Source organism: Salvia splendens, chromosome 8, assembly GCF_004379255.2.
Source record: "Salvia splendens isolate huo1 chromosome 8, SspV2, whole genome shotgun sequence".
Classification (NCBI taxonomy): Eukaryota; Viridiplantae; Streptophyta; class Magnoliopsida; order Lamiales; family Lamiaceae; genus Salvia; species Salvia splendens.
The window spans coordinates 8,812,817-8,835,438 of record NC_056039.1 but is presented as its reverse complement, the minus strand read 5'-3'; the positions used below and the strand labels follow the sequence as shown (position 1 = coordinate 8,835,438).

The window sequence follows — 22,622 nt, the reverse complement described above, 5'->3', positions numbered from 1 at the left end:
TAGTGTTATGGTCACGGTGCACATGCTTCGCGCACTAGTATAAAAATAATTCGTTAATCACTAATTTTATTCTACTACGCTTCGCTCTCCCTGTAGCTATTCATTTTACGAGATTTCATGTCTTCTCCGTTCTCTAATTGGCGGATTCAGGATTCGGAAATGGACGGGGCTGATATAACTATTTTTTTTATTTTCGAGGTGACATTGAGGCCATGTTTGGTTATCAGGATTCTGTCTGAGAAAGTAATCTGATTCCTTAAATTTTAAATTCCTGTGTTTGTTTCGATTTTTAATCAAACTGGGAAAGTAATCAGAATTCCAAGAACAAGGAAAGTTAGTACAACTTTCCAGGATTCTGAATCATAACTTTTTTTAGGTATTCTTTTTCCCAGTTTTATGATTCTTACATATTTAATTATTATTATTATTATTATTATTTAGTTACAATGTTTTAAAAATAATTTTAAATTACAAATCATACTTAATTTCATAATAATAAATAACTATAATTAAAATGATCATAATTATAACTTTGTATTATAATATTTATATATAATTTTTATTATCATAATAATAATTAATAACTTATTAAATAATTAAAATATAATTATATAATATAAATTATATTGTAATAAATAGTAATTATTATTTTATAAATTAATAATTAATAAAATCGTAGTGAAATTCTAAATTATAAAATTTATTTAATTATAATATCCTTAAATATTATAGTAATAATAATAATAATAATAATCATCGTTTATGATTATAATACTCCATGTAACTATAATTATAATCATTTATTATTATTATAACCATTTATGCTTATAATCATTTATGATTATAATACTCCATGTAATTATAATTATACTTGTATTATTATTATAATAAATGATTATTATTATAATCATTTATGATTATAATACCCCATGTAACTATAATTATACTTGTATTATTATATATTGTGATGGATGATTCATATTTAAACTATCCATCATAATAATAAATATATAATAATATAATTGTCATCATTTGTAATTAATAATTTATTAAAAAAATTTATTATTCTTTTTATAAATAAAATAATAATAAGTCTATCTTTAGTTTGGTGTTTAAATGCAGTACAAAATTTAAAATCTTGGTATTCTCCAAACACAGAAAAGTAAACTTATTAGGAATCATATTCTATAGATTCATTTTCCTAAGAATCATATTCCTTGCCAAGTTTACTTTCCCGCCAACCAAACATAACCTGAATGCAAACGAATGAGGTGAACATGAAAATTTTATGTTTGAATCCAATAGGCAATACCCTCCAGCCTCCACCATGGTCACCCCCCGCCTGGTCCCGGGTAGCCTGATCCGGCCCTAAAGTGTGAGTGTGTGGTTGTCTTCATTAACTCACAGTGCATTTTAGCATGGCTCAATGAGTGTAAAGTCAGGATTTAAGCAACATAGCATGAACGAACGAGGAAGAAGCTGGGATCAAGATTAGTGAATGATCCAAAACCTGGATATGGAAGTGGTGAAATTAAATATTAAAAAAAGTTAATATAATTCTTAATAATCAAATCAAAATATTATATTAATGGAAATATGAAAATGCAAAAGTAATTAAAGGTAAAATAGTGAACATTTAGACTCTATGCACGACTAGGAGGGGGCGAACACCCTCTCCCGCCTTGCCCCTGAATCTGCCGGGATTGAGGTGTTACTAAAGTAACTTGCTAGGTGACAACTAACAATTGTCTTAATTTAGTGATAGTACCAAGACAAATTAGTACTCCGTATTTATCTTGTGATAGTCCACCATTTCAACAGAAAAATTACACTTGATAAGTTCTGGCGACATATTTCAAATTAATCACGTTTAATACGAAACAGACTTAAATTGTGACGATTACAACTAAACATCATGCAACTATTGTTAACTAACACTTATCACATGACCGTTACCGTGCTAGACATACAATCATAATCCTGGAAAATATCAAACAAACATTCTCTTCACATTCACACCACTCTCTTTGAGTCTCTGTCTCTCTAGATATCCGAGATGGCTTTCTTTCACTATATTTTGGGGCCATGTTATAATTACATTAAATTTGTTAGCGTAGTGTGTAAAATACAAAACTAGAATCTGGTGGTGCATATGGAAAATGACAAATTAATTACCACAATAAATAATTTGCCAAATTTTTACTACCTACCTTATTGTTAGGCATAACCATCAGTAGTACTAACACTGCCTTCTTTTTTGGTGGATGAGTGTGCCTTTGTTTTAATATGTCTGCATTTCGCTTTCAGCTTTTCCTTCTCTTTCTCTGCAACTTCCAAATTTAGGGACCTGCAACGTAGCAGATCAACTCAATTGTACACAATTTTCAAATTATAGAAATTTACTTTCAATCGGACAGTTCAAGCCAACTATCACACAAGATTCTCGACATAATAAATTATTGCTCTCAATAAATGAAAAGAGATTTTAGATGGAGTTTGCTGTGTGTAAAACACAGTAAAAAATTATTCAATAATAGTAAGAGATAATTGGGAGATAGTATCAATAGCATTATATAATCATTAATTTAGTTTTAGCTGACATAATTGTTTTCAAAGTCATTTCAAAAGAAAGCGTGTTCATAAGTAGATTAGTTTTCAAGCCTTTTTACCCTTAACACTTGACAGTATACTCGTATGACTTTTACTCAAAGAAAGTTTTACAGTGATTGTATAATTATGAAATCGTGTAAACGACAATTAAAACTCTTAATGCCCTCCCTTATAGCAAAATAATGCAATAAAAACATAAAACTGAAATAGACAAAAACTGAGGTAGAAATTAAAATATGAGAATAAAAAATAGCAAAAAGATCATGTGATATTACAGCAAACAGCTCAGATAGATAGCAAGTAAGAAGAAACCAAACGACACGACGTAGAATTATGATTACTAATAAACGTAATCTAGTAGCTAGTACGTTCTAATACTAGTAGTATTTGATTTTCATTTATTTGGAAATTTTGCAGCGACCAAAAACAAGGAAGTCACTCACCGGTCTGCATTATAAGAAGTAGAGCGTTTGAGAGCAGGAAATTCCCGTTTGTTTGTCTCGACTATGCTGCCACTGAAATACTCCCTCTCCTCCAGTTTGCCACGTGGCGCCCTCACCTTCCCGTGGTCGCTCCCGGTCCCACAGTCCCTGAACGGCATCGAACCGCAGGTGATCAACTGCATCAGCACCATCGACGATCGGCCCCGATGGATGTGCTGATGGCGATGTCCCGCCGCCTCGGGCAGAAGCCTAACCCGTCCGTCGGCTTTCAACAACGTGCCCAGTGGGGAGATCTCGATCTCGAGTTCCTTGGAGTCGGTGAGCCTGTCCGGCTGAGAGCCGCGGCGGTTGTCCTCTGTCTGTGTTGATTTGGAGTCGAAGTCGATGGAGCTGTAGGATTGGTTGCGGCGGCGAGTGTAGTCTTGAGCGGATGTTGGGTTGTGGAGAAATGCGGAACCTTTGAGAATGTAGTCGTGGCCGTGCGCCGGAATGATGAGATCATCCTCCGACAAATCGTGCCATACAAAACCATTTTTGTAGCTCCTAATTAATTAATTAATTAATTCATTCATAAATATGAATAAAAGAATATTGGAAGAAAAGACAAAAGCAAGGTATAGGAGGAATAATGGTAGTCACCTTTTGGAAGACCAGGAATACATGAAGGCCATTCCTTTGCCGCGAAGTGCATTCAAGCGGTTGATCACATCTGTAAGTAAAATACAGAGTTTTAATGTTGATTGATAATGAAACAGTTACAGGGGGTACGTAGAAGAAGAGGTACCTTTGAGGAAGAGGCCGCGGGGAGAGGAGAGGGGAACCTCCATGAAGTGGGGGTGGTCGAGCTGTCCATTCCTCGACAGATAATACAACACAGGCACACTTTTGAGTTGAGGTTGCGGTGATCCTGCTCCGGAACTGGAAGCTACCATTTTTTATGAGAGAGAAGAGAGCTCATTCATGAATCATCCACGATATTCAAGTCTGGATGCTGGAGACAAGGGCTACAAGACAATTTATACTTATATACACACTATAAATATAAATATAATTATAATTATAATAACGTATAGTTTTATTGAATTCAGTACATGTTTGGCTTGGCTTGGCTTGGCTTCATTCTGTTCTGCACAAATGATTTCATCTCATTTTCTTTTATCATATTTTTTTAATAACCACAACTGGGAGTCATCATTTCTTCACGGATATTGATCTTATTAAACTTAATTTTAGGTGAATTTTAGTATTTGGCACAAACTTTGGAAGTAGAGGCTTGCGCCAGAATTTGTACTATTTCTGAAGTGATATTTCTTTCAAATTTTGTGATCAGTAGTATTTATTATCTAGATCTATGTATATAAATTCAAGAAGGTTTGACTAAGCTTATTTTTAAAGAGCTTATGAGATGCAATATCTTGAAAGCGTTAATTGAAGTAAGAAGAAAATTTATAAATTAGAGAGGGAAAAATCAAGTTAGGGAGAAATAATGGATGTGGGATGATATTAAAAATGTGTATATATTGAAAATAAAAAATTACTAGTGTTACTTGCTTATCGGAGTATAAGATTACAAAAAATAAATTAAGGTGGAGTAAATTAGTTTTTGGTGAAGCTTATTTTTATGAAAACTAACTTTGCTATTTCAATATTTACTTTTTTACTAGTATAATTTTTTTACTACATGACTTGTACTCCCTCCATCCCAAGGAAGATGATTCATTCCTTGGGTGATATATTTCATCTTGGTTAGGGCTTGGTAAATATACAAAAATACCGAAATATCGCACTTACCGTACCAAAATACCGAATTTGCGGTATACCGCAAGTTGCAGTACGGTATGATACCTTACCGATATATTTCGTACGGTAAAGGTATAGATTTTCATATACGAGGTATGTTCCGGTATACCGCATATATAGTATTTGTAAAATTTTGGTATATATATTGTTTTTATAATTTATACTATAAAAATAGTTAAAAAGTTAAAATCCCTAACCCTACTTTAAAATTTTAGTTCCTCTGCCCCCAACCCCAAACACACTCACGCAGAGATGCAAATTTAGTCAACTGTATGTGTTTGATTGTTGAAGTTTTGTTGATTTGAATTTTTTAAATAAGATTTGATTTTGGTGTAGTTTTAATGTTTTGGACATTATTTAAATCGGTGATATTTTATTTTATAAATTTGGTTATAAAATAGAATTTTTTTGGTATGAAACAAAATGGTATGTCATACCTTATTTCGGTATACCATACTCGGTATGCCATACATTATTTCAGTATACTGAAATACGGAATGATATATCGCTTAAACGATATCGGAATTATCGGTATACCGATAAATTCAGTAAGGTATATATATGATATTTTCTCATACCGCAATGTCATACCACATACCGTACCGCTCCACCCTAATCTTGATTAGTATAAATCAAAAAAGAAAATGAGGTCATCAAGGAAATAAAATAGTGATAACGGTATTAATAATTTTGATAATAAGTCATTTTAATTGGAATAAAAAAAAATGGATGATCATATTTAATGGGATAGAGCGACAAGTAAATACTTATATCGGTTATGCGGAACGGAATGGGATCCCTCTGCTGAGGGGTATACTGACATTTGTGAGGGACAGTACCCTATTGTGGACCCCTCCACCGGAATACAATTGGCCAATTGATTCAGAAAACATTAATTAATCAAAACTTTTGGTAACCACCGGCGTACAATATTTATGAGCCTCCCGCGGTCATAGGAAAACTTGGAATTGTTCCATCAGTTCACACACTCCACTACATCACATAAATTAATCAAAACATCAAAAAAATAGTACTCCATCCGTCCCACACTACTTGCACTTATTTTCTTTCTGGGCGTCCCAAGTTATTTGCACTCTTTCCATTTTTAGTAACAATTTATACCTACAGCCGTAATTGTTGACTTTGTCTATCACTCATTCCTTAATCTCCGTGCCCAAAAGGAAATGTGCGAGTAGTGCGGGACGGAGGGAGTATGTTTTTATATTTCATTCTTCCTATAAAAATAATGTATTTTTGAAATAATATAAATTTTAATACATAGTTAATAAAATTAGAAAAGAATAAAAAAATAATTAACATATTAATAAAGAAAAATGAGAACGGCCTTATTAGAGAATTTTTTTTATTAAAAATAGAATTGTCAATTTTTATAAGATAGACTAAAGTGGTTATGGTATACTATAATTTTTATAATAGGATGAAAAAAGTAACTGCAAGTCACTACAACCTATTTCCCAATCATTGCGTGTCACTTTTCTCTATTTGCCAGCGTTTTGGTTTAGGCCATCCACAATAGGAATAGCCCAGCAATAGCCCAGTCATAGCCTAGCCACTGCCACATCATAAATAGCCCAGCCATAGCCTAACCACATCATAAATAGCCCAACCACATCAATAGCCACATCACTAATAACAATTATATAAAATGACATAATTAACAATCACACAATATACGGAATTTAATTTACGAGACATATACGAGAAACATTAATAATACTATTAAAAATTTAAAAAGTACAATAATTTAAAAATATTGCAATAATTAAAAAAAATACAATAATTTTTTAAAAAGTACAATAATTCACTCCTCGTCGCGTATATATAGTGTTTCGGAAAAAAAAAAATGACAGGGAAGTCGCGTATATATAGTGTTTCGGAAAAAAATAAATAAATAAAAATTCGCGCTAGGCGGTGGGCTAGGCGATCCGGACGCTGCAATAGCGCCTAGCGGATCGCCTAGCCCACCGCCTAGCGCCGCGGAACCGCCGAGCGCTAGGCGGTTTTTTATCGTGAAATCCGCTAGGCGGTTGCAATAGATCGCCTAGCGCACCGCCTAGTGCCGGCGCTCGGCTAGGCGGTGCGCTAGGCGCTATTGTGGATGCTCTTACAACTATAACTCACTCTCATCTCTATACAACCGCAATTGGTATGCATTACATCCACTATTGTTACTCTTATCAACGTCAAAATGCGTATTTAAGCTCTTAAAATTCTCTATTTGCCATCATTTTGGTTTAGGCCATCCACAATAGGAATAGCCCAGAGCCATAGCCTAGCCACTGCCACATCATCAGCACTAAAAATCCTCCTGCCACATCATAAATAGCTCAGTCATAGCCTAGCCACATCATAAATAGCTCAACCAAATCAATAGCCACATCACTAATAACAATTATATAAAATGATATAATTAACAATCACACAATATACGGAATTTAATTTACGAGACATATACGGGAAACATTAATAATACTATTAAAAATTTAAAAAGTACAATAATTTAAAAATATTACAATAATTAAAAAAACTACAATAATTTTTTAAAAAGTACAATAATTCACTCCTCGTCGCGTATATATAGTGTTTCGGAAAAAAAATGACAGGGAAGTCGCGTATATATAATGTTTCGGAAAAAAAATAAATAAATAAAAATTCGCGCTAGGCGGTGCGCTAGGCGATCCGGACGCTGCAATAGCGCCTAGCGGATCGCTAGGCGGTTGCAATAGATCGCCTAGCGCACCGCCTAGCGCCGGCGCTCGGCTAGGCGGTGCGCTAGGCGCTATTGTGGATGCTCTTATGATGGAGTACGTACTAAACAAGCCAGCACAAAGCCCGAGAAAGAGTATTAGTTCGGCATGACCAAAGAGTTCGGCTAAGAGTTCAGTTCGGCACAACCAAAGAGTTCGGCCTCAGCCTACAGCTCGGTAAAAGCCAACCAATCAAGCTCTGCCCTCAGGTCGGCATCAAGCTCTACTCTCAGCATCGGCAAAAGCTGCTCGGCAATACCGAACTGGGAGACACGATCTATCTAGTGGTGGACCCATGCAGGCTCTCAGTTCTCCACGACATCCACGACATAATTACTGATGATGTAAGCCACCGCCTAATTAGTGGCCATGCAGGATCTCATGACCTCCGTGACCTCCACGACTTAGGGTGGTGATGCAAGCCACGATCTCAGTTCTATATATAAACGGAACTTAGATCCGATAAAGAATTCACCAACTCTAGAGAGAAAATATCATATAGCAAGCTTGTATTTGTAAGCTGTAGAAAACAGATCAAGCAATACAACTCTGCCCCCTTTTTTTCCCGTGGACGTAGATTTACCTCAGTAAATCGAACCACGTAAATTCTCTGTGTCGTGATCTGTATTTTCCTGCATTTACTACCACCAAAAATTCGCGGATCCATCACTGGCGCCGTCTGTGGGAAATCAGAGAACCAAATCTGTGATAAAGCGAATTTTTGACCCTTTTTCCACTACAAAAAAAAAAATGCATGCCAGATCGCACAACTCCCGTGCCTCCGTCCGTGATGACCATGAGGAAGCTAACCCAGCAGCCCATAGGCCTGGAAAGCAGCCTCGTGAGAAGTCTGTATCCAGTTCTCACGGTGAAGGAACAAGCCGCTCAAAAGGTCCACCCACCGAGTCTTCCCAGCAGCCTGATTTAAATGAAGCTGTCAAGCTGTTCTTGGCCGAGAAGCAGGAGGAGTTCTTAACCTTCCTGCAGAAGAGCCAACAGCCGGAGAAGACAACGGCGGATTCTCCCTCCTCATCCAGACATGAAAGTCACCACCGCAGTAGTGACGTGTCTTCCAGGAGAAAGAATCATCAACCCCGACATGTTCCTGTTCCTCCTCGGTACCGGAACCACAGGAGAACTCCATCTCCTCCGTACCGAAGAGATGTCGGGTTCGCCATGTACGGAGCATTAAAGACTCCGTTCTCGGACGACATCACCCGAACTCCTTTGCCGCGGAACTACCGGACACCGTCAATGACTTATGACGGGCTGGAGGATCCTCATGACTTCTTGGGACGGTATCAATATAATATGGCGAACCAGGGTCTCAATGAGGTCCACATGTGCAAGCTGTTCCCCGAGCTGCTCGTCGGGAACGCCAGAAGATGGTTCGACAGCCTTCCTCAAGGCAGCATTAGATCCTACCGAGATCTAATGGATGCTTTCCACAGGAGGTTCTTTCAGAAAGCGGAAGCCCGGATCACTTCGGCTCAGCTGCTTTCTATACGTCAAGGTCGCGACGAAAAGATCAGCGACTTCCTGACGAGATTCCATAAGGAGTGCCTACAAGTAGATAATCTCAATGATCTACTTGTCATTTCGGCATTCCAAAATGGAATCCTGCCCGGAGCTCTCTACAGAAAGCTCGTGGAGTGCGGCCCGCAAACAGCTCAAGAAATGTGGGACATTGCGGACCAGTTTTCCCGTGCGGATGAGGCAGACCGTCGAAAACGGTCTTTAGACAGCTCATCCCAAGAAGAGAAAAAGAAGCCCGATCAAAGCGGCCAGGTGCTTCCTCGCCGAACTCCTTTTGAAAGAATTCAAAGGGCACCGGTACAAGGCAGATTGGGGCCACGGCTCAATCCTGAGAAGCCGCCCGCTCAGTTCGTACCATTAAACAAGTCAAGAACGGAAATTTTCGAACTACATTCCGATATGTTCGAAAAACCAAAGCGGATGACGAAATCAGCCGCGCGGCGACCTCAGGATCAATATTGCTCCTTCCATCAAGCCCACGGTCATGATACCGAGGAGTGCCGAAATTTGGCTGCAGGTATTGATGTTCTTGTGAAAACAGGAACGTTAAAAAAATACCAAAGCAAGCAGCCGAAAAAGAACAAAAGACAGAGAGGGGCGAACTGCAATCCTCAGGATCCGAAAAGGCATGAGGATCCCGAAGACGACGACGAGCCGCAATATGATGGAGTAATCCTGACTATTGATGCTCTCCCTGCCGGGAAGACTAAGTCGTCCCTAAAAGCAGAACGCAGAGGTTCCAATCAAGAGGAGCCAACACATAAAAGGCTGAAGAAAGACGAAGTGATTACATTTTCAGATGCCGATCCCGTCCCGGCCATCTCTCCTCACCAAGACGCTATTGTCATTCAAGCCGGAGTGGCAAACAAACTGATCCACAGAGTATTTGTGGATACAGGAGCGTCAGTCAGCGTTCTTTTTAAAGAATGTTTTGATAAAATGGAAGTGGATCCAGCTTGGCTCAGTCCGGCTCCACTTCCTCTGAAAAGTTTCGCCCAGGAAGACACCCGCCCTGAAGGTATTATCAGCCTTCCGATCACGGTGGGAAAAGCGCCTACAAGCTCCAATACGATGATCGAGTTCTTTGTGGTAAAAGCTCGGTCCCCGTACAACATCATCCTGGGGAGAGACTGGCTCAACACAGTTCGGGCCGTTTGCTCTACTTATCACCTCACCATCAAGATCCCCACTAAAGGTGGGATAGCGGTCATCCGAGGTGATCAAAAGAGAGCAAAAGAATGTTTGCAGATTGCGCTTAAAAGTGCCGAGCAATCAGTTCGGCACCATCAAGCATAGCAATCACAGCAACCGGAGTCAGAGGCAAGCGAGATGGCCGAAGTCACTTCAGAGCCGAACTCAATGACCGTTCGGTTATACGATGACGATCCATCCAGAACGGTCAAGATCGGCTTCGCAGGAACGCCTCTACTCCGAGAAAAGACCATTCAGCTCCTCAAGGAGTACAAAGATGTCTTTGCATGGTCTTCGTTGGACATGACCGGAGTGCCCCCCGAGGTAATCACTCATCGGTTAAATATTGATCCTTCAATCCGGCCAGTAAAACAGAAGCAAAGACTCTTTGCGGCAGAAAGAAGCCAAGTCATCCATGACGAAGTCCGCCAATTACTAAAAGCGGATGTACTATTCGAGGTGAAATATCCTTCGTGGGTGGCCAATCCTGTCATGATCAAGAAAAAGGAAGGAGGATGGCGGATGTGCATAGATTTTACCGATCTAAACAAGCACTGTCCTAAAGATTGCTATCCCCTTCCGAATATAGATAAAAAAGTAGAAGCTTTGATCGGCTTCGAAATTTTCTGTTTTCTTGATCTATACAAAGGATATCACCAGGTGTTGATGGATGAGAGTGACGCTCCGAAAACAGCTTTCATTACCGATTTCGGCATTTTCGCTTATAAAAAGATGCCATTCGGTTTAAAGAATGCCGGAGCCACTTATCAAAGGATGGTAGACAAGCTTTTTCGGCACCTAATCGGAAAGCAGGTTGAAGTGTATGTCGACGACATAGTTGTCAAAAGCAAAAGCACTTCGGAGTACGAAGACAACCTCAAGTCCACTCTCAACGTGCTCAAGAAAGCCAACCTCAAACTTAATCCCCAAAAGAGTACCTTTTTGGTAGATTCGGGAAAGTTTCTGGGTTGTTGGGTTTCAAAGGACGGACTCAAGGCAAACCCCTCAAAAGTTCAAGTCGTTCAGGACATGGCAATGCCGAAGTCCATACATGACGTGCAAAGGCTAACCGGATGTCTAGCCGCACTGAATCGATTCCTTTCCCAAGCAGCCGAAAAGCAACTGCCGTTCTTCAAGGTGTTGAAAAAGGCACCAAAGTTCGAGTGGGGAGCCGAGCAGAAAAAGGCCTTTGACGAGCTCAAAAGTTATCTAGCCGAGCTTCCTATTCTCTCTGCTCCAACCGAAGCCGAAGTAATATTCTTATACTTAGCGGCATCGGATCAAACCATCAGCGCGGTGCTTGTACGAGAAGAAGGCCTAAAGCAGTTTCCCATCTACTTTACAAGCCGAGCATTAAGAGGTCCAGAAACAAGGTATCAACCTCTGGAAAAAATTGCTCTGGCGTTAGTAAATGCAGCAAGGAGACTGCGGCCATACTTCTACGCTCACAAGGTATGCGTCTTAACCGATCTGCCTCTTCGGCAAGTTTTGACCAAACCAGAAGCATCAGGCAGAATCGCCAAATGGGCCATAGAGCTGGGAGAACACTCAATCGAGTATCTACCTCGGAAAGCTATCAAGGGACAAGCCTTGGCAGATTTTCTTGCAGAAGCAAAGTTCGATCAAGCAATTCCTGTTATTGCCGAACAGAAGAATTCTGCCAATGCCGAACTAGTACAGCCCTTGGAATCCGAAGTAGAGCCGCCGGACTGCTGGAGCGGATTCGTAGATGGAGCTTCAAACAAGATGGGAAGTGGAGCTGGTATTTTACTTGTCGCTCCCGACGGACACGAGGTAACCTACTCACTTCGGTTCCTATTCCCCACTACTAATAATGAAGCCGAGTACGAAGCCCTCCTGGCCGGACTCCAGTTAGCGCAAAGTCTGCTCGTCAAATCTCTCAAAGTCCATTGTGATTCACAAGTCATAGTAAATCACATGTTGGGTACAAGTGAAGCTCGTGACGAGAGAATGAAGGAGTATTTGGACAAAGCGCAAAGCATCAGCCGAAGTTTCTCCTATTTTCGGATAATCCGCATTCCCAGAGCGGAAAATAGCCGAGCAGATACCTTAAGTAAGTTGGCCTCAGATCCGAGCTCAAAGGCGGAAGAATTAATGCATCGAAGCATTGATGAAGCCGAGGTACATTCAGTATCCAGCTCGCCGAACTGGATGACGCCGATCTTGCAGTATCTGGATCAAGGACAATTGCCCGAGGATAGGAGAGAAGCTCGGAAGATCACGTGCCGAGCACTTCGGTACGAACTTCATGAAGGAGTCCTCTTTAGAAAGTCTTACCTCCAGCCATTATTGCGGTGCGTAGGACCAGAAGAGACGGACTACATCCTCAGAGAAGTTCATGAAGGATCGTGCGGTAGCCACATCGGAGCCAGAGCTTTAGCTAAAAAAGTTCTGAGATGGGGATATTATTGGCCAACCTTGGTACAAGAAGCAGTGCAGCTCGTCAAGACCTGCCCGAAGTGCCAAATCCATGCAAATATCCCAAAGATGCCGCAGACCGATCTATCCACTATGCAGAGCCCTTGGCCTTTCATGCAATGGGGCATAGACATAGTGGGACCACTTCCTCAAGCTCCTCGGCAAATGAAATTCCTAATCGTTGCCGTGGACTACTTTACGAAGTGGGTGGAAGCTGAACCATTAGCTACGATAACGAGCTCGAAGGCATTGGATTTCGTCTGGAAGAACATAGTGTGCCGATTCGGCATACCCCACATCCTCATCTCGGATAACGGGACTCAGTTCACCGACAAGACGTTCAAGAATTGGTGCCAAGAGCTGAATATTCAACAGCGGTTCACTTCGGTCTCTCATCCACAAGCAAACGGACAAACGGAGGTAACAAATCGTATCCTGGTGAAAGGGTTAAAAGCTCGGTTAGAACAAGCCAAAGGACAATGGGTAGAAAATCTCCCTCAAGTCCTATGGTCCTACCGAACTACACCCACAATCTCCAACGGTGAAACTCCGTACAGTCTGGTGTACGGCACTGAAGCCGTAATTCCGGTGGAGATCGGCGTACCCAGTCCCCGAACTCTAAATTTCTCCTCAGAAATGAATGACGACGGACTGAGAGCCGAGCTAGATCTTGCCGAAGAAAAAAGAGAATTGGCATGCATAAAAGCAGCCAAGTACAAGGAGCAAGTAGCCCGGTATTACAACCAAAGGGTGAAGAAGCTGCAATTTCAAGTGGGAGATCTCGTCTTGAGAAACAACGAAGTAAGCCGAGCAGAAAAGCTGGGCAAGCTCGAACCCACATGGGAAGGTCCGTATCGGGTGTCAGAAGTCCTCGGCAAAGGGTCTTACAAATTGGCTCACATGTCAGGAGAACAGGTACCCCGAACATGGCACATTTCCAACCTCAAAAAGTTCCATTTGTAAGAGACAGTCCGGTCAGTCAGTCTTGAGTCCTGTTCGGTCAATGTGCTTTCTTTGGTTTGCTTGGTCTTTATTTGTCTCTGTGCGTTTTGTCTGTGTGTTTTGTCTGTCTCTGTGCGTGTCGTCTCTTACAAATGTTACTGAGGTATCTTGTTCTTCGAAGGCTGATCCCCTTCTTAGAACATGTACAAGCCAACGATTGAGAGTCAAAGCTTCTACAGAAGATACAAGACCACAATTCAGCTTAAACAAGCAGTTCGTCTGAAACGAGCTGCAATAAGCCAACGATTGTGAAGTCCAAGCTTCTAAAGAGGATACAAGACCACAATTCGGCTTAAAAATCAAGCACTTCGTCTGAAACGAACTGCAACAAAAGTCCGATTCTCGCGATAAAACTTGCCTGAATTAGGACAAGGGAAAGTCCGATCCACGCGATAAACTCGCCGAATTAGGACAAGGGAAAGTCCGATCCCCAAATTAGGACAACGGAAAGTCCGATCCGAGCGATAAAACTCGCCAAATTAGGACACAAGCTTAGTCCGGTCAAAGATGTTTATTTCATCAGACCAAAGACGAGTCCGGTCAAAGATGTTTATTTCATCAGGCCAAAGACGAGTCCGGTCAAAGATGTTTATTTCATCAAGACCAAGGACCAAGTCTGGTCAAAGAAGAGTTCACTTCATAAGACCGAGGACAAACATCAACTTACCCCGTACCATTATCCAGGATGCCGAAGTGATTCACTTCGCTCTTCGGGGGGGGGTAGTGATGGAGTACGTACTAAACAAGCCAGCACAAAGCCCGAGAAAGAGTATTAGTTCGGCATGACCAAAGAGTTCGGCTAAGAGTTCAGTTCGGCACAACCAAAGAGTTCGGCCTCAGCCTACAGCTCGGTAAAAGCCAACCAATCAAGCTCTGCCCTCAGGTCGGCATCAAGCTCTACTCTCAGCATCGGCAAAAGCTGCTCGGCAATACCGAACTGGGAGACACGATCTATCTAGTGGTGGACCCATGCAGGCTCTCAGTTCTCCACGACATCCACGACATAATTACTGATGATGTAAGCCACCGCCTAATTAGTGGCCATGCAGGATCTCATGACCTCCGTGACCTCCACGACTTAGGGTGGTGATGCAAGCCACGATCTCAGTTCTATATATAAACGGAACTTAGATCCGATAAAGAATTCACCAACTCTAGAGAGAAAATATCATATAGCAAGCTTGTATTTGTAAGCTGTAGAAAACAGATCAAGCAATACAACTCTGCCCCCTTTTTTTCCCGTGGACGTAGATTTACCTCAGTAAATCGAACCACGTAAATTCTCTGTGTCGTGATCTGTATTTTCCTGCATTTACTACCACCAAAAATTCGCGGATCCATCATCTTACAACTATAACTCACTCTCATCTCTATACAACCGCAATTGGTATGCATTACATCCACTATTGTTACTCTTATCAACGTCAAAATGCGTATTTAAGCTCTTTTTAAATTTCTGAATGATATATCGTGTATTATGTGAGTTTGCATTATCACCCTATAACACAACTTATCAATGAAGAATCATATACCTAAACCTAGTGACTGAGTAATACTCCTAGTATATCTACATGAAGATTCTTAAATAAAAGATTGGTGATATTTAAAGAAAAGATTGGTGGAATGTCAATCGTTGTATTTGTTGGCTATAATGACATCTGGCCCAAATTTATCTCTAACTATAGTCTATAAGGCTATCAGGAAATTATAACTCTTTCACTTCCAATTTTTACTGTTTCAAAGCTCTCACCCACTAACCCCTCTCTCTTTCTCTCTCAGCAGAAATTCTATTTGTAATCAGACAATGCAAACAAATGCAATCGGATTAGGAAAGAGTTAGTCAAATAAAACAACAAAGGAAGAAAAATGAAAAAATAAATAATGGATAAACTCCAATTTGGGAAAATGGAAGAAGTGCAAAATTTTCAATTAGGGCATTGGCAATGGGAGCCGATCGCAAGGGCCGAGCGATCGGCTCCCTCATCGGCCCTCAAAGGTCACCATTGTGGAGCAAGGGCCTATCTCCACTCCCCATCGGCTCCTCCCCAAGACCGATAGATTGGCTGGGCCGATCTTCTCCTTCTTTTTCTTTTCTTTTATTCATTTTTTATCCATATATATACCTTATTCCCTACCAATTATTCACATTTATCCCACTTCATTTTATCTAACTCTACATTTTACTTCTCTTTAGTCACAATGTTTACAATATTTTTATCAATGTTTTAGTTTGTTTGTTTCAATATTTTTTTAAATATAGAAATTTTCTTTTTAATGAATTTATTTTTTATTGAGTTGTCTATATTTCTTGCTATTTTATCATTTTATTTCACACTAAAAATTAAAAGTGAAAATATAAAATAGTAATGATGTGGAAATGAGATCGGCTCTGAGATAGGCTCTGAGATGGTCCTATAGCGTGGCATGAAAAAATGGAGATAAGCTCTGAGATGAGCTCCGAAGATAGGCCCTTATTGTGAATGGCCTTATGAAACACAAGAGGGTTCAATCAGCACAATTTTAGAATAAGAAAAGAAGAAATTACTGGAAGAAATGCCATTATTTTAACTTTCAATTGACTTAAAATCGAGAATAACGGCTATTTTATATGACAAGAGAAGGGAATAAAAGTATAAAGGTAAAAAAATAATGACTTAATTAGGATTGATTTCATTATAATGAAAATTTAATTAGTTATGTTTATGATTTAATAGTTTGGAACACAGAGATATTGGAGGGTACTTGGCAATTTAATCGTAAAAAATGAGAACAAAAAGTGTACCACATTGACAATGCAGGCTGGGGGTCCATTTTCCCTCCGTATTCTTACCATCAAATGACTAATAATGACCGTAACATAGTCTTTTTATTTCCCATCAAACTAGAACACTACTCTTTATTTTACATATTTTTATTTCCCCCTCAATCCAAGGAATCACGATTCTCTCTCTTCAGATAATAACACACGTGAGCATAGAGAGCTGCTTCCAATTGCTTATCCTTATCTTATTTTGACTTCTAAAAATTACTCCTACGTCTCAAGAAATGCCTTGACCAAATTCAAATCTGTTTATGGTATGGATCTGGATTTCCAAAAACAAGAGATCAAAGATCACTAAAGAAGAGTTAAAATTCTCCTACGCACTCAAATTGAAAGAGAATTTTTTTTGGTATCAAATTAAAAAATGAAAAAGTTCAAAGATGGACTGATCTAATTGTTGAAGCTCAAAGAAATAGTAGTAAGAATTATTTAAACCATCCTTACTGCCAGATAAAGATGCCCTCAAATAAGTGTTATTTTAATGTGATCAAAATAATATCTCCTCAAAGTCTCAACATAATGTCTCTCATGTAGAGTCTCAAGATAATGACACCTGCAAATCAAAAGTAAATAAAGTGTTATATGAAAAACTCTACAGTATAGAAAGAAAAATTGGACAAAAGTGAAAAATATGTTGCTAGAAATACTCCATGGTACAAAATAAAAGATTCTTACTGCCTTGGAACTTGGAAGTCTATCAAATGCAATGTAAACGTAGATGAAATTTGATACTCCTATAAATACATAGAAACCTCATGGTGGAGGGCACCCAAATTTTGTTTTGACAAAATCATTGCTCTCTCCCCCAGTTATATATAAATCCACCGTTTTGAAGCCTTAATCAAATAATGTTAAGCTTTCCAATTTTTTATTGTTCATATTGTTATTGCTTATTTTCAACTTTTTAATTTTATCATTATTAATGACAAATCTTCTTAATTTCATCATCATATGTATTTTAGAAGAGCTATCTAAGAAGATGAGGAGGAGGCAGATGGAGGCGAAATTGGCAATCTTGTCGTTTTAAATTGCTAACAGAAATTAAAGGCTTGAATTAATGAATTTATGTTCTCTTCGTGGGCTTAAGCTTCAAGTTTAACTATATGGGCTTTAGATTAGAAAAGCCCATCTTCAACATGAGATGTAATTTATTTTCCAATTGATATAATTACAAAGAATACTCGGCTAAACTATACCTCATCCCATAATATCATTCGATCACGAAAATATTGACGAATATAATTTCTTATTGGGATTTTGATCTCATAAGGAGAGAAAATTATATTTTAATTTTTTGAAAGAGTAATTATTCTTATTACAAAGGTATTGACTTTAAATGATAAAAATGACTTCTTACGGTGCTAAATGTTACTACTAGACTTGAGAATTTAAGAAAAGTGGCTAGCTATAAGTGATATTAAAAGAATAAATTTTTGTACTTAAAGAAAATTCACTTTCATAATCCTTATGATAGTAATTAGGACCACTAGCTTGTCTTGTTTGTTATGGAGTTGTAATAATTAAGTCCGACCATATACGTTAGTGGCCAACAATAATTAACCCGTCTCGATCATTTTTTTCGTTGCGCTGCTCAGTACTTTCGTGATGCATGTCGCACAATTATTCACGGTTCTAAATAATAAAGTTCTTATTTTTACAAATATGATAATTGTTTTTTGTCTTTTCTTCTTCTTCTTCTTTTAGTATTAATACACAATTGGATCCGGACATCCGGTGCTTGGATACTCATATATAGTAGAGATAATAAACTTTTGAGATTCATATATTTTTCCTTTCCTTTGCAAGGTCAATTTGTATAGTAGTAGTAATTTATTTGAATTAATTAACTTATGTTTCTACATGTTCTTATTTGTAGGCTAACTTGAATCTTTATTTTTATTTATATTTTTAAATTCAAGACAATATAGTTTTTTGGACCTTCACCACATGCAGATGGGAGAAAAGATCTTGGGTTTACAAGTAATTTTCAAATTTATTAACCTGAAAATCATATCGAAATACTTTTATATACATCTCCTAAAATTAAATTCCTTGACCTCGATAGCTCATCTAATTTTTTAATTGATATATATGATTGAACATAACATTAAACTATTTACATTTTTAACTGCTCCACTAGAAATCCTGATTACTATATTTAGTAGTGATTAACGGTCCTTAATCGCATAAATAAAAAAATATTGGACATCTTATTTCCGATGATGTAACGTTCGTCAACTTTGATTGGTGTCGTATTTTTTGGAATAGAAATGGACAATTTACTACGACCACTAACGCTAGTGCTCAATCAATCCTCATTTTTCATGCCACGAAATTCTTTCCACTAACAAATGTACTTAAAAGAAATTTTACAAGGAAAAAAAGATTGGATATTGGAATCAATTTAATATCTTATCTTCAACTTGTATCAGAGATATTACTACTTATCGCACTTGCTTTCGATTGTTTTTTCCCCTCCCATGTCATAATTCATGACTAATATCTTCTTAATTTGTGGTGTGCTACACTGTTTTCTATACCAATATAATGTGGTGTGCAATATATTTCATATTTGTGAAAATATGATTTTTGTGGGCTCTATAATCGTATGATTTTATAAATATAAATTTGAACATTATATTGTACTTGTAATTATCTTAATAAAAATGTGCGTTATTTGGATGCTCACTTCTCAATGAGCGAATTCATGTGTTAAATTGATAATATGAAACCCCATAACTCCATTACAATCGTGGATTAATTATTTATAGTTTATGTTTCGATTCGATTACCAATTAATTGGGCTCGACCATACAACAACTATATTAGTATTAGTTGCAAATTCTAATATTATACTCCTCTCTATAGTCAACTAAGATGATGACTCTTTTTTTTTCTTCATCCCAACAAAAATGAATAAAATAGTATGAATTAAATTCTTTAAAATAAGAATGTATAAAATTTTATGCCGTTCCAAAAATGAGTAATCTTCTCTATCCGGATAGAGTAAGCACTCTTATTATATAAGAAAATACTTGAAAAGAGAGTGTCTCGAATGTTAGGTTAATAAAACAATTTAACTTCATGTAAGCTTGGAAGACTATAATGAAGTGTGGATTAAATTTTAGTTTAAATATTAATGATTGAAGAATGCTGTGTTATTCTCAAATACTTGCTTCATAGCCTAAAAATAGAAATTCTTTTCTTTTTAGTATAACCCCTAAAAATAGAAATTTTTTATTTAAGAAAATTTCATTCTGCCTAATAAGGTAGGACTTATTTTAAACTAACACACTTTTATTTCTATATATATCTTACTTTATTAATTTTACATTAAAACCCTTGTCATTTAAAAAGTTTTTATTTTTATGTAACGGAGGGAGTATAACATATAAGTACTTATATGGCTAGAAAAATTATTTCCACCCTTCCACAGTCGAGTAGATTAAGTCCACTACCTACGTTTTCCCAAGGAGTTTGGATCCAAATCTGGATTTATTAGAAGGAAAGATACACTTGCAAATATGGCTAATTAAGTTGATATATTTAGGGAATTTGTTGTTTGTTTCAAGAGTTGATAATGGCCTCACAAGTCACAAGGGTAGGAAAATATTCTACATATTGATTATTGAAGTCAGCATATATTGCCATTTGTCACATGTAAATGTAGTGCTCCATTAAAATGTAGATCTAGAAGTTGAAGGAAAATAAGCGGACTAACATATGAGAATCAAAATATATCTATAAATGTAATAATGGCTTTGAAAATAGACGTATATTAAATAAAAATAAAACAATTGATTGAGCTAATTATGGGGGGTATAAAATATGGCTTGCCGCGTAGAAAATAAGAGTTTGCCCAAACATTTCTTTTAATTAAATTTGTTATGATATTTTTAGTCTAAAGTTTTACATACTGCATATGTAACAGAATTATATGTAACCAATTCGAATGACTTATTACATATTCCGCTGCAAGTAAGGTGCCACTCTTTTTACTTCCTTCCATTTTTTTTTAAAATTATTAGTACTAAATTTTACATAATTAATTTAATATATATTTTTTTGGTTTAACTACAAGTCCACCGAATCCGCCTTTCGGCGGAATCTGACTACTAATCTTGCTCGACCGGGCTTGCGGATTAAGGCCGAAAGTCTCCGAACTGGTGGCGGGGTTTGAACCCGTGACCTCAATGTCACCACAACTCCGCGCTGCGACCCGTTGGTTAATTTAATATTATTTGATAACATTCCAGCTATGACCTCTCTCTTTTTCTGTGAAATAATAAATAGAATTCAATACTCGTTGTCATTGTTCATCTTTTTACAACTCATTTTCTTCTTACACCCAATTACAAACAGACTAGTATTACTTAAATTTATAGAATAATCGATAAACGTCATTCTAAATGAAGTAATTTTTCCATCAAAAGTCCATCGGTAATCACTCATGGAATGTCACATGCAGTCCGTCGGTAAACTCCGTGTTTAATACTCATAATATTACGTATCATGGTATTTTTCTTGTCTAAATGAAAGTGGTTATAACAAAAAGATAGATCACTCTCTCTTGAAAATGAAAGAACAATTAAAAATATAGATTATATGTTGGAGAGTTGAATTAAATAATATTAGCGTGTGGTGATGATTGATTCATGTTTAATAAAAGCTAAGGTTTTGCCTAAAAAACTGAGGTATGGTCACACCAGAAACGAATTGGATGATGCAATATTCCATCTCATATTATGTGTGTTTGTCATATTGTAGGATAGTGGTATGAATAGTATTCAAATCGTATTAATATTCAATTGTATACTCGACACCCTTCCCTTCCTATCCTTTCACTTCATCTAATCATCAATAATGTGTGTGTACTAGATAAAGATAAGATGGCTTCAACGCCAGTTTTGATGAATGGTTGACGAAATTGATTAAATACGTATAATCATTCTAATTTCTACATTTTCATACTACAAAAGTATTAAATGCTAAACAATATACTTTCTTGTTTTTTCATATATTTAAAAAAATTTAAATCACATTTTTCTTCAATATATTAAGCCTCGTCGACTCTTTCTCCAACTCTAGTCTTCATATATATGAATATCGGAGGGATTAATATGAAAATTATTTATAGAATATAAATTAGGAATCATGAATTCGAAGCATATCTGAAATTGCTGAAAATTAATCAGGACCATTGAACATAATATTCCATAGTGTTTCTATTAGTGTGCATGAATGACAAGGTTAAAAAGTTGCAGAATCCTACCAATTGCAACCAAACATATACTCCTACAACTACAACATATAACTTAGTACTTGAAATTATAAGATTCGGTTTTGGATTTGCTCAACCTTTTTAAATATTTAATCCTTTTTATAAAAATATAGTAAGTAATTAGTGGCTGTCATCCTTCTCGATTATGTTGCTTTGCTGTGCAGCTGCCTAATGGCGGTTGTTCATTAGTACCAAGTTTTCTGTCTATTTAATTAACTAAACATCTACGATTAGGAGAAAAAGTTTGGATTAATTCAAGATAAGAAGATAATCTATATTCTATAGTACTATGTTACTCCCTCCGTCTTAAATATTAGTATAACATTTGCTTCGGCACGAGTTTTAATCCATAATTTGGTAAAGTAAAAGAGAGATAGAAAAAAAAAGTTTTAAAAGTATTGTTAGTAAAGAATGAGTCTTACCTCATTATAGTGAATTTCTAAAATTAGAAAGTTAATACTTTTTAAGGACGGACTAAAAAAGAAAGAGTTCATACTCTTTAGGACCGATGGAGTATTTTGTTAACGAAACTATACGCCTTTTGTATACTGGTTTTCAGTTTTAGCTCATATATACTGCTGGTTCAGTTAATTTTAGCTCATAATCAGTGACCCGCTTTTGATACCACGATAGAAATCCATGGATTCCATCATAAAACCAATTGATGATAGGAGGAGTGATCCACAAGATTTATATACTAGTTTTAGTTTTCTGTTGAGACCGATGTGAAA

General features: G+C 37.3%; 1 protein-coding gene across 4 annotated transcripts; it reads right to left on the bottom strand.

Moving 5' to 3' along the window:
• Window positions 1-1,092: 1,092 nt before the first annotated feature.
• LOC121743241 (protein SOSEKI 4-like) lies at window positions 1,093-4,222 on the bottom strand. 4 transcript variants are annotated; one of them, XM_042136486.1, is made up of 5 exons: window positions 3,838-4,171; window positions 3,693-3,762; window positions 3,054-3,596; window positions 2,211-2,347; window positions 1,093-1,510 (listed from the first exon to the last, which is right to left on the bottom strand). In XM_042136486.1, the coding sequence occupies exons 1-4, from the start codon at window positions 3,983-3,985 to the stop codon at window positions 2,218-2,220; spliced, it is 891 nt and encodes a 296-aa protein (XP_041992420.1). In that variant the 5' UTR covers window positions 3,986-4,171; the 3' UTR covers window positions 1,093-1,510; window positions 2,211-2,217. The 4 variants fall into 4 exon arrangements, with proteins under 4 accessions (XP_041992420.1, XP_041992421.1, XP_041992422.1 ...); XM_042136487.1 differs by lacking the exon at window positions 1,093-1,510 and having other exon boundaries at window positions 1,898-2,347; window positions 3,838-4,057; window positions 4,145-4,222; XM_042136488.1 differs by lacking the exon at window positions 1,093-1,510 and adding an exon at window positions 1,898-2,070 and having other exon boundaries at window positions 3,838-4,173.
• Between the last annotated feature and the right edge of the window lie 18,400 nt (window positions 4,223-22,622).